General features: G+C 37.4%; 2 protein-coding genes across 4 annotated transcripts in view; one reads left to right on the top strand and one right to left on the bottom strand.

Moving 5' to 3' along the window:
* The window catches only part of LOC103003407 (zinc finger protein 665-like), a 311,171-nt gene that overhangs the window by 191,023 nt on the left and 108,331 nt on the right, over positions 1-11,817 (top strand). The gene's annotated exons all lie outside the window — the stretch shown is intronic.
* The window catches only part of LOC103011735 (zinc finger protein 677-like), a 37,674-nt gene continuing 25,866 nt past the window's right edge, over positions 10-11,817 (bottom strand). Inside the window, exons 4-5 of one of the 3 annotated variants that reach the window (XM_057533563.1) lie at positions 1,172-1,226; positions 10-432 (exon numbers count right to left, since the gene is read on the bottom strand). In XM_057533563.1, the coding sequence (XP_057389546.1) occupies positions 315-432; positions 1,172-1,226 (173 nt within the window). In that variant the 3' untranslated portion in view covers positions 10-314. The remainder of the gene's footprint in view (positions 433-1,171; positions 1,227-11,817) is intronic. The other 2 variants (XM_057533567.1, XM_057533562.1) reach the window with 2 other exon arrangements.

Below are 11,817 nucleotides of genomic sequence, written 5' to 3'. Positions count from 1 at the left end.
GGAATTTGGAGTCAGGAAATCTTCCGCACTTAATAAATTGAAATAGGAGAAACACAAGGTTGAGCCTGAAAATGACATTAGAATTTTATAAACAAGAGAAAATATCAAAAGAAACAAGAGAACAAGAGAAACAAGATATTTGATCCTGAAAAATGCTGGAATCCTTAATTTTTCTACAGTCTGAATCCCTCAAGTGTAAAGTTAAGTTTTCCATGAAGCTTCCTTTCCTAACTTCATGAAGGAAAATTGTCCTAATTTAACCAATTGACCACAAATAATTTCAGGAGAGAGCTAATTACTATCCATTAAACACATCAAAACCAAGTAAGAGAAGGGACTTCCCTGGTGGTCCAGTGGTTAAGACTCCATGCTTCCACTGCAGGGGGTGCAGCTTCAATTCCTGGTCGGGGAACTAAGATTCCACATGCTGTGCTGTGCAGCCAAAAAAGAAAAACAAAAACAAACCTAAGAGAAAAATAATTATACTTCAGCAAATGTCACTTAGTTATATTTTCTATACAGAGATGGAGGATTAAATTAGCTCCATCAAACTCATTATTGCATGCATAGAATTTTTACTGAATTAACTGAACTAATTATAGAAACTTCTCTGTGATTTGTATAGAGCATCTTAAATAGCAGATTAATTTCTGAACTACAGTCTTAAGGGTCATAAAAATAAGATTTCATTACTACCTGGAAGAAAACCCAACAATCGGTGAGGATTACATTAAAATACGTTAGGAGCTGTTAGAGATTGGTTTATGGTCTTGGACCTCCATTCTCTCTTCACAAGCTCAGCCTGTGCTTCAGGAATTATGATTCCTTCCTATGTGGGGCTTAGCACTGAACCAGTTTCTACTTCAGAAAAATACTTTTTGCAAACTAATAAGGATGTACTGTTTAGCACAGTGAACTCTACTCAATACTCTGTAATGGCCTATATGGGAAAAGAATCTAAAAAAGAGTGGATATATGTATATGTATGGCTGATTCACTTTGCTGTACACCTGAAACTAACACAACATTGTAAATCAACTATACTCCAATAAAAATTTTTAAAAAAGAAAAGAAAAAGAAAAATCCCTTTTCCAGACAAAGACTAATACAGATACAGAAGCCTTATTCCATTATAAAGTCTGTCTTTTATACTGAAATAGAAAATACTCACTTGACTCCTTTCTTCTGCCAGGACAGTGGATTCAGTGTGACAGTCATGATACCCTCTGCTTGTATGGGAAGGAAGCAGCCAGACCATAAGATATGGGATTGTAATTCTGTGACCTCACTTCCCCCCACAGAAATGCAATTATGACTTCACCAGTACTTTCAATGACACTGCACAATTGGGCATTTGATACTATGTCTTAAAAAGTTTTTCCCAGTTCTCAATTCCCAGAAATGATTACAAGTTTCTACTGAGCATCTCCAAAGAGACAGGTTTAGTGTTTGGAAGAAGTTTTTCCATTTCAATTACACCTGGAGGCAGGCAGGTGGAAGTAGAAAATTTTGAGATTTGACAGTTAAGGGACTAGCAATAAAACACACATATTTAACTGGATTTTGTGCTTCCCTGATAAGTTTACTGTTCCCAACATATAACTCTGCATTTATGCTCAGCAAAATAAAGAAGATTAGTAGTAGTAGTATGGAAGGATACGAAGGGGCAGAGAAGGAATTTGTAAGAAAAGAGGTGTGAAAGGAAGAATATGATGCAATGAACTTACATTAGAAATCACAGACAAGATTTGTACAAAGTGCTAATTAATAGGGAAGTCTAGTGGACATGGATACGTTCTAGTAGTATATATTTATTTTATCATTTTTGATTCAAGAAGAGTACAAATTCTGAACTGATCCCTGTCCCCAGGGAACACCAAAAACAGCAATATTGGGCTTCCCTGGTGGCGCAGTGCTTGAGAATCTGCCTGCTAATGCAGGGGACACGGGTTCGAGCCCTGGTCTGGGAAGATCCCACATGCCGCGGAGCAACTAGGCCCGTGAGCCACAGTTGCTGAGCCTGCGCGTCTGGAGCCTGTGCTCCACAACAAGAGAGGCTGCGATAGTGAGAGGCCCGCGCACCACGATGAAGAGTGGCCCCCGCTCGCTGCAACTGGAGAAAGCCCTAGCACAGAAACGAAGACCCAACATAGTAATCAATCAATCATCACTCAATTAAAAAAAAAAACAGCAATATTATAAAGCAACTCCCTCATACAAACAGCACCAGATGATAAAATTTACTAGTGATATTCTACAACTCTTAAATATGAAATAAACCCATGCTACTTTGGCCATTCAAAAGTATTGAACAATAATGCTTTCAAATAATTTTATTTTCCCACTTAACTACTGATGGATAAAAGGAAGAATATACAATTGCTTTGTGAAAACAGTATCAGTTGTATTTGTCCTGATTCTTCAGAAGTATGTAAAGTAACTGGGGACTTATACGAAATACATTTTCTTATTTTCTGAAAGATGGCTTCCTATTATATCTAGAAACACAGGGAATCATTGCTTTTTTAATTTTTTTTTTTACAGCAGGTTATTATTAGTCATCAGTTTTATACACATCAGTGTATACATGTCAATCCCAATCGCCCAATGCATCACACCACCACCACCACCCCCCAGCCGCTTTCCTCCCTTGGTGTCCATACGTTTGTTCTCTACATCTGTGTCTCAAATTCTGCCCTGCAAACTGGTTCATCTGTACCATTTTTCTAGGTTCCACATATATGCATTAATATACGATATTTGTTTTTCTCTTTCTGACTTACTTCACTCTGTATGACAGTCTCTAGATCCATCCACTTCTCAACAAATGACCCAATTTCGTTCCTTTTTATGGCTGGGTAATATTCCATTGTATATATATACCACTTCTTCTTTATCCATTCATCTGTTGTTGGGCATTTAGGTTGCTTCCATGATCTGGCTATTGTAAATAGTGCTGCAATGAACATTGGGGTGCATGCGTCTTTTTGAATTATGGTTTTCTCTGGGTATATACCCAGTAGTGGGATTGCTGGATCATATGGTAATTCTATTTTTAGTTTTTTAAGGAACCTCCATACTGTTCTCCATAGTGGCTGTATCAATTTACATTCTCACCAACAGTGCAAGAGGGTTCCCTTTTCTCCACACCCTCTCGAGCATTTGTTGTTTGTAGATTTTCTGATGATGCCCATTCTAACTGGTGTGAGGTGATACCTCATTGTAGTTTTGATTTGCATTTCTCTAATAATTAGTGATGTTGAGCAGCTTTTCATGTGCTTCTTGGCCATCTGTATGTCTTCTTTGGAGAAATGTCTATTTAGGTCTTCTGCCCATTTTTGGATTGGGTTGTTTGTTTTTTTAATATTGAGCTGCATGAGCTGTTTATATATTTTGGAGATTAATCCTTTGTCTGTTGATTTGTTTGCAAATATTTTCTCCCATTCTGAGGGCTGTCTTTTCGTCCTGTTTATGGTTTCCTTTGCTGTGCAGAAGCTTTGAAGTTTCATTAGGTCCCATTTGTTTACTTTTGTTTTTATTTCCATTACTCTAGGAGGTGGATCAAAAAAGATCTTGCTGTGATTTATGTCAAAGAGTGTTCTTCTTATGTTTTCCTCTAAGAGTTTTATACTGTCTGGCCTTACATTTAGGTCTCTAATCCATTTTGAGTTTATCTTTGCATATGGTGTTAGGGAGTGTTCTAATTTCATTCTTTTACATGTAGCTGTCCAGTTTTCCCAGCACCACTTATTGAAGAGGCTGTCTTTTCTCCATTGTATATTCTTGCCTCCTTTGTCATAGATTAGTTGACCATAGGTGCATGGGTTTATCTCTGGGCTTTCTATCTTGTTCCATTGATCTATGTTTCTGTGTTTGTGCCAGTACCATATTGTCTTGATTACTGTAGCTCTGTAGTATAGTCTGAAGTCAGGAAGTCCCCAGCTCCGTTTTTTTCCCTCAAGACTGCTTTGGCTATTCGGGGTCTTTTGTGTCTCCATAAAAATTTTAAGATTTTTTGTTCTAGTTCCGTAAAAAAATGCCATTGGTAATTTGATAGGGATTGCACTGAATCTGTAGATTGCTTTGGGTAGTATAGTCATTTTCAAAATATTGATTCTTCCAATCCAAGAACATGGTATATCTCTCCATCTGTTGGTGTCATCTTTTTTTTTATTAACATCTTTATTGGAGTATAATTGCTTTACAATGGTGTGTTAGTTTCTGCTTTAAAACAATCAGTTATACATATACATATGTCCCCATATCTCTTCCCTCTTGCGTCTCCCTCCCTCCCACCCTCCTTATCCCACCCCTGCAGGTGATCACAAAGCACCGAGCTGATCTCCCTGTGCTATGCAGCTGCTTCCCACTAGGTATCTATTTTACGTATGGTAGTGTATATATGTCCATGCCACTCTCTCACTTTGTCCCAGCTTACCCTTCCCCCTCCCCATATCTTCAAGTCCATTCTCTAGTAGGTCTGTGTCTTTATTCCCGTCTTGCCCCCTAGGTTCTTCATGACCATTTTTTTTTCTTTTTTCTTTTTACATTCCATATATATTGTTAGCATACGGTATTTGTTTTTGTCTTTCTGATGTACTTCACTCTGTATGACAGACTCTAGGTCCATCCACCTCACTACAGATAACTCAATTTCGTTTCTTTTATGGCTGAGTAATAGTCCACTGTATATATGTGTCACATCTTCTTTATCCTGTTGGTATCATCTTTAATTTCCTTGATCAGTGTCTTATAGTTTTCTGCATACAGGTCTTTTGTTTCCCTAGGTAGGTTTATTCCTAGGTATTTTATTCTTTTTGTTGCAATGGTAAATGGGAGTGTTTCCATAATTTCTCTTTCAGATTTTTCATCATTAGTGTATAGGAATGCAAGAGATTTCTGTGCATTAATTTTGTATCCTGCAACCTTACCAAATTCATTGATTAGCTCTAGTAGTTTTCTGGTGGCATCTTTAGGATTCTCTATGTATCGTATCATGTCATCCGCAAACAGTGACAGTTTTACTTCTTTTTTTCCCATTTGTATTCCTTTTATTTCTTTTTCTTCTCTGATTGCCGTGGCTAGGACTTCCAAAACTATGTTGAATAATAGTGGTGAGAGTGGACATCCTTGTCTCCTTCCTGATCTTAGAAGAAATGCTTTCAGGTTTTCACCATTGAGAATGATGTTTGCTGTGGGTTTGTCATATATGGCCTTTATTATGTTGAAGTAGCTTCCCTCTATGCCCACTTTCTTGAGTGTTTTTATCATAAATGGGTGCTGAATTTTGTCAAAAGATTTTTCTGCATCTATTGAGATGATCATACGGTTTTTATTCTTCAATTTGTTAATATGGTGTAGTCCATTGATTGATTTGCGTATATTGAAGAATCCTTGCACCCCTGAGATAAATCCCACTTGATCATGGTGTATGATCCTTTTAATGTGTTGTTGGATTCTGTTTGCTAGTATTTTGCTGAGGATTTTTGCATCTATATTCATGAGTGATATTGGTCTGTAATTTTCTTTTTTTGTAGTATCTTTGTCTGGTTTTGGTATCAGGGTGATAGTGGCCTCATAGAATGAGTTTGGGAGTGTTCCTTCCTCTGCAATTTTTTGGAAGAGTTTGAGAAGGATGGGTGTTAGCTCTTCACTAAATTTTTGATAGAATTCACCTGTGAAGCCATCTGGTCCTGGACTTTTGTTTGTTGGAAGATTTTAAATCACAGTTTCAATTTCATTACTTGTGATTGGTCTGTTCATATTTTCTATTTCTTCCTGGTTCAGTCTTGGAAGGTTATAACTTTCTAAGAATTTTCCATTTCTTCCAGGTTGTCCATTTTATTGGCATAGAGTTGCTTGTAGTAGTCTCTTAGGATGCTTTGTATTTCTGCAGTGTCTGTTGTAACGTCTCCTTTTTCATTTCTAATTTTATTGATTTGAGTCCTCTCCTTCTTTTTCTTGATGAGTCTGGCTAATGGTTTATCAATTTTGTTTATCTTCTCAAAGAACCAGCTTTTAGTTTTATTGATCTTTGTTACTGTTTTCTTTGTTTCTATTTCATTTATTTCTGCTCTGATCTTTATGATTTCTTTCCTTCTGCTAACTTTGGGTTTTGTTTGTTCTTCTTTCTCTAGTTCCCTTAGGTGTAAGGTTAGATTGTTTATTTGAGATTTTTCTTGTTTCTTGAGGTAGCCTTGTATAGCTATAAACTTCCCTCTTAGAACTGCTTTTGCTGCATCCCATAGGTTTTGGATTGTCGTGTTTTCATTTTCATTTGTCTCTAGGTATTTTTTGATTTCCTCTTTGATTTCTTCAGTGATCTCTTGGTCATTTAGTAACGTATTGTCTAGCCTCCATGTGTTTGTTTTCTTTACGTTTTTTTCCCTGTAATGCATTGTTAATCTCATAGTGTTGTGGTCAGAAAAGATGCTTGATATGATTTCAATTTTCTTATATTTACTGAGGTTTGACTTGTGACCCAAGATGTGATCTATCCTGGAGAATGTTCCGTGTGCACTTGAGAAGAAAGTGTAATCTGCTGTTTTTGGATGGAATGTCCTATAGATATCAATTAAATCTATCTGATCTGTTGTGTCATTTAAAGCTTCAGTTTCCTTATTTATTTTCATTTTGGATGATCTGTCCATTGGTGTGAGGTGTTAAAGTCCCCCACTATTATTGTGATACTGTCAATTTCCTCTTTTATAGCTGTTAGCAGTTGCCTTGTGTATTGAGGTGCTTCTATGTTGGGTACATATATATTTATAATTGTTATATCTTCTTCTTGGATTGATCCCTTGATCATTAGGTAGTGTCCTTCCTTGTCTCTTGTAACACTCTTTAAAGTCTATTTTGTCTGATATGAGAATTGCTACTCCAGCTTTCTTTTGATTTCCATTTGCATGGAATATCTTTTTCCATCCCCTAACTTTCAGTCTGTATGTGTCCCTAGGTCTGAAGTGGGTCTCTTGTAGACAGCATATACGTGGGTCTTGTTTTTGTATCCATTCAGCAAGCCTGTGTATTTTGGCTGGAGCATTTAATCCATTCACGTTTAAGGTAATTATCGATATGTATGTTCCTATGACCATTTTCTTAATTGTTTTGGGTTTGTTTTTGTAGGTCCTTTTCTTCTCTTGTGTTTCCCACTTAGAGAAGTTCCTTTAGCATTTGTTGTAGAGCTGGTTTGGTGGTGCTGAATTCTCTTAGCTGTTGCTTGTCTGTAAAGCTTTTGATTTCTCCATCGACTCTGAATGAGATCCTTGCTGGGTAGAGTAATCTTGCTTGTAGGTTCTTCCCTTTCATCACTTTAAGTATATCATGCCACTCCCTTCTGGCTTGTAGAGTGTCTGCTGAGAAATCAGCTGTTAACCTTATGAGAGTTCCCTTGTATGTTATTTGTCATTTTTCCCTTGCTGCTTTCAATAATTTTTCTTTGTCTTTAATTTTTGCCAATTTGATTCCTGTGTGTCTCGGCATGTTTCTCCTTGGGTTTATCCTGTATGGGACTCTCTGTGCTTCCTGGACTTGGGTGGCTATTTCCTCTCCCATGTTAGGGAAGTTTTCGACTACAATCTCTTCAAATATTTTCTCGGGTCCTTTCTCTCTCTCTTCTCCTTCTGGGACCCCTATAATGCGAATGTTGTTGCGTTTAATGTTGTCCCAGAGGTCTCTTAGGCTGTCTTCATTTCTTTTCATTCTTTTTTCTTTATTCTGTTCTGCAGCAGTGAATTCCACCATTCTGTCTTCCAGGTCACTTATCCGTTCTTCTGCCTCAGTTATTCTGCTATTGATTCCTTCTAGTGTAGTTTTCATTTCAGTTATTGTATTGTTCATCTCTGTTTGTTTGTTCTTTAATTCTTCTAGGTCTTTGTTAAATGTTTCTTGCATCTTCTCGATCTTTGCCTGCATTGTTTTTCCAAGGTCCTGGATCATCTTCACTATCATTATTCTGAATTCTTTTTATGGAATGTTGCCTATCTCCATTTCATTTAGTTGTTTTTCTGGGGTTTTATCTTGTTCCTTCATCTGGTACATAGCCCTCTGCCTTTTCATCTTGTCTATCTTTCTGTGAATGTGGTTTTTGTTCCACAGGCTGCAGGATTGTAGCTCTTCTTGCTTCTGCTGTCTGCCCTCTGGTGGATGAGGCTATCTACAGAATAAATTCTTAAAATCTTACAATGATTGCCATGAATATTTGATAAATTTCACATATATCTAGGGATCCAAAATTACTGAATATAATATTTACAAGTATTGGTACTAATAAAAGATTATATCATAATCAAATGCAGCTTATACTGGCAATGCAGTGGTTTAATTTTTAGGCAATACATTAATATAATCATGTTTTAAAAGTTAGAGAAAGACATATAATTATATTGATAGTGGCAAACAAAGCTCTTTGGCAGAATTCAATAGGTGATAATAATGAAAAAAACCCAATAAGATATTAGTTACTATGTCCTTAACTGGAGCAATATCACTGAGCTCTAGAGCAGTTATTCCACCTACAGAGAAATAGTAGATTAATTTCCACTAAAGTCACTAGGAAAGAAAACTAGAAGGTTCATATTGTTTCAAATGTTTACCACTTTAGGGACTTCCCTGGTGGTGCAGTGGTTAAGAATCCACCTGCCAATGCAGGGGATACAGGTTCGAGCCCTGGTCCAGGAGGATTCCACATGCCGTGGAGTAACTAAGCCCGTGAGCCACAACTACTGAGCCTGAGCTCTAGAGCCTGTGAGCCACAACTACTGAAGCTCACGTGCTGCAACTAGCAAAGCCAATGTGCCTAGAGCCCGTGCTCCACAATGAGAGAAGCCACAGCAATGAGAAGCCCACGCACCGCAACGAAGAGTAGCCCCCACTCTCCACAACTAGAGAAAGCCTGCGCATAGCAATGATGACCCAATGCAGACAAAAATAAATGAATAAAATAAATAAATTTTTAAAAAATGTTTACCACTTTATTGGAGTCATTAGTGAAGGCAATTAATCATATAAAATAAAAGGATAAATTCATATTTGCTTGTCGAATATACAAATAATATGTACCCCAAGGAATTAACTTAAATTTTTTAAAAAATAAAACTATAAAAAATATATTAGAATAAAACATTAACATACAATGCATGAGTCTTCATATCTACAGATCCTACTCAGTTAAAAGTTACTAAGAAAAGGAGACTGCAATTGATAAAAGTATAAAATAAGATAGAAATGAACCTAACAAGAAACGAGAACAGCCTATACATGGAAAATTATCAAGTATTTTATATGATAATGCACACACACAGACACACATATCTGGAGAAAGAGAAAGCTGAAGTCATATCATGGATAGAAAGATTAGATAAACCCAATATATATAATACCAGATATTTTTCTTGGAGTAGAGACTTATTGAATAAGCAAAAAAAAAAAAAAAAAAAAAAAAATGTATTCAGGAAAATCCTGAAAAAGAACATGAAGAAAGCTGGTTTTACCAGATAGTAAATCATACTACAAAGCCTCTGTAAATAAAAGTGTGTTATTTGCATATATCTGACTGACAGATCATTGGAAAAGAAATTTCAGAAGTCAACCAAAACGTATGAAGAAATTTAATATCAAATAGAAAAGTGAGAAAAACCTCTCAAATAATTGGTGTTGGAATATTGGCATATTTTTACTGAAGAGCAAAGATAAACTACAATCCATTCCTGTTTTCACACCTCAACAAAAATGTCAAGTAAATCAGGAATGGACTTTTTTAATTAAATGAACTTTTCTTTCTGAGGGAATAACAAGAACTAGTTTACTCGCTCACCTGAAACAACAAATACAGAGATATAATACATGCAACAATGATAGTAAAAAAAAAAAAAAAAAAAAAAGTGGACATCAGGCAATAAAGGAAACGATCCCTGAGAAATGAGAAACAAAAGAGGTGAGTCACATGATAGCTCAGATTATTTTCAGGAGGATGTTTCCAGGCCATGGCACAGGGAGGACAGCAGAATCCCTACATCAAAGAGAGAGCTGAGAGTCCTTGGAGATCAAGGCAGAGAGAGTTCAAAGAACAGACTACCAGACCAGAGAGATCTGCATATAGACAGCCCCCAGAAGTCTGCAGAAGCCTCCCTGAAATATCCAGCAGAGTACTGACTATACAAACATGTGAAGAAACTAGCTGATACTACAGGAAAAAAATATATATATATGATTAGAGGAAACAGTACCTGGGGTTCACAGAGGGCCAGGTATAGTAGCTATTCCAAATAGTTAGACTTGAAAAAGTCAAAATTCAGGAGGCCTTGAGTAAATTAAACTAGCAGGCTTTGTCTCAGTAGTGAGGAACAATTATTCCTAAATTGAGTTCTGCTCAGGCTCCACCTAATAGATTGTAAACATCAAATCTACAAGGGTCAAATTGTTTCCAAGTCACTTAATTGCATCCTTGAACAAATACCTCAAGAATACTTATGGGCATACAAATATATACAGTAAACAACAAGGTAAAACACAATGTGTGGCATCTGCATGTAACGACTCTGTCCAAAAATCTGCACTAAGACAGGAATAAACTGTAGAATAGCTTCTAGCAGTATAATGCCATGTCCCTGGGATGACCCCATGTTTACCCCTCCCCACCCTGCATCCAAATAAAATGCCTGCTTGAAAAGTCTCAATGCTGCTAAAAGAATTTTATGTATATTCTAGCCAACACCTAATGATTGGCCCCTGACCTCCTTCTTAGTGCATTTACTTAAGGGGCTTATGGCTGTGAAGAAGTATCTTTTACAATTCAGAAGTGTCTTCCTCAGCACCAGAGAGTGATTCCTTTAATACAGAATCATCAGGAAGGATAGAGCCTCTGTCTTTTAGTGTCTTTGGGAGAACAGAATCCTAACTTCAATAACTGGCAGCTAGAAATGCTGTTGGAAAATGGTGCCAAGAGACTTCCTCGATGCAGGGTTGCCACAAACGTTCAATTTGTAAAAAACGCAGTATCTGGGAAGCACCATAAAGCAAAGCACAGTAAAACAAGCTGTGCCTGTAAATAATAATAATTATAATAATAATTGCCAGCTAGTAAATACAGCTGGCCTAATTGCTTTTACAATGACCAACCCTTTGTAATGTTTCCCTTCTCTGATTCTACCAAGACTTCACTCACCAACCCCTCCTCCCTCATTCTCCCTTTAAAACACCCTCTCACCTTTGCACATATTGGAATGGAGCTCGGCTCTTTCCCCTACTGTCAGTAGTTACTGAATATAATCTGTTTTCACTACTTTAATGTCTGGCTGTTTATCTTTGACATCTCCATTCCAGGCATGCCAGCCAAACATTTTAGCCTTCCATTGCCCCCAGCACTCTTCATCCTCTGGGTCCTCCTTCACTCCCACCTGAATTCCCAACCATCCGGTTTCCTCAGCATCCCCATGACCACCGTGACTATGCCAACACTGTAATCCTGTCCTTACTCCAGGCCCTTTAGCCCACTGGTGTCCACTATCCTCCCTAGCTCCTTTTGACCTCTCTTCCATTATCCCTACATCTCCAGCTCCCCTTCCTACCCCCACCTCTGCCTTGGACCACCAGGTACCCAACTCATTATCTTGCTCAATCTCTCCTTTTCTTCAACTCCTCATAGACATTAATTCTCCTGGGCCTTTTTACCCATTCCTGCTCTTTATCTACCTTGGCCCATTATCTTGCCATCCCTATCATCTTCTTTGTTTCCATGACGCCCTACACCCTTAGTACCGCAACATCCAGCATCTCCTGGACCCTTAAGTTCCTTTCATGCTCTATCACCTCTACCCT

The sequence above is a fragment of the Balaenoptera acutorostrata genome, chromosome 19, assembly GCF_949987535.1.
Source record: "Balaenoptera acutorostrata chromosome 19, mBalAcu1.1, whole genome shotgun sequence".
In the NCBI taxonomy this organism is placed as follows: Eukaryota; Metazoa; Chordata; class Mammalia; order Artiodactyla; family Balaenopteridae; genus Balaenoptera; species Balaenoptera acutorostrata.
Note: the sequence above shows the minus strand (reverse complement) of the source record. Positions and strands in the feature narration are given on the sequence as shown.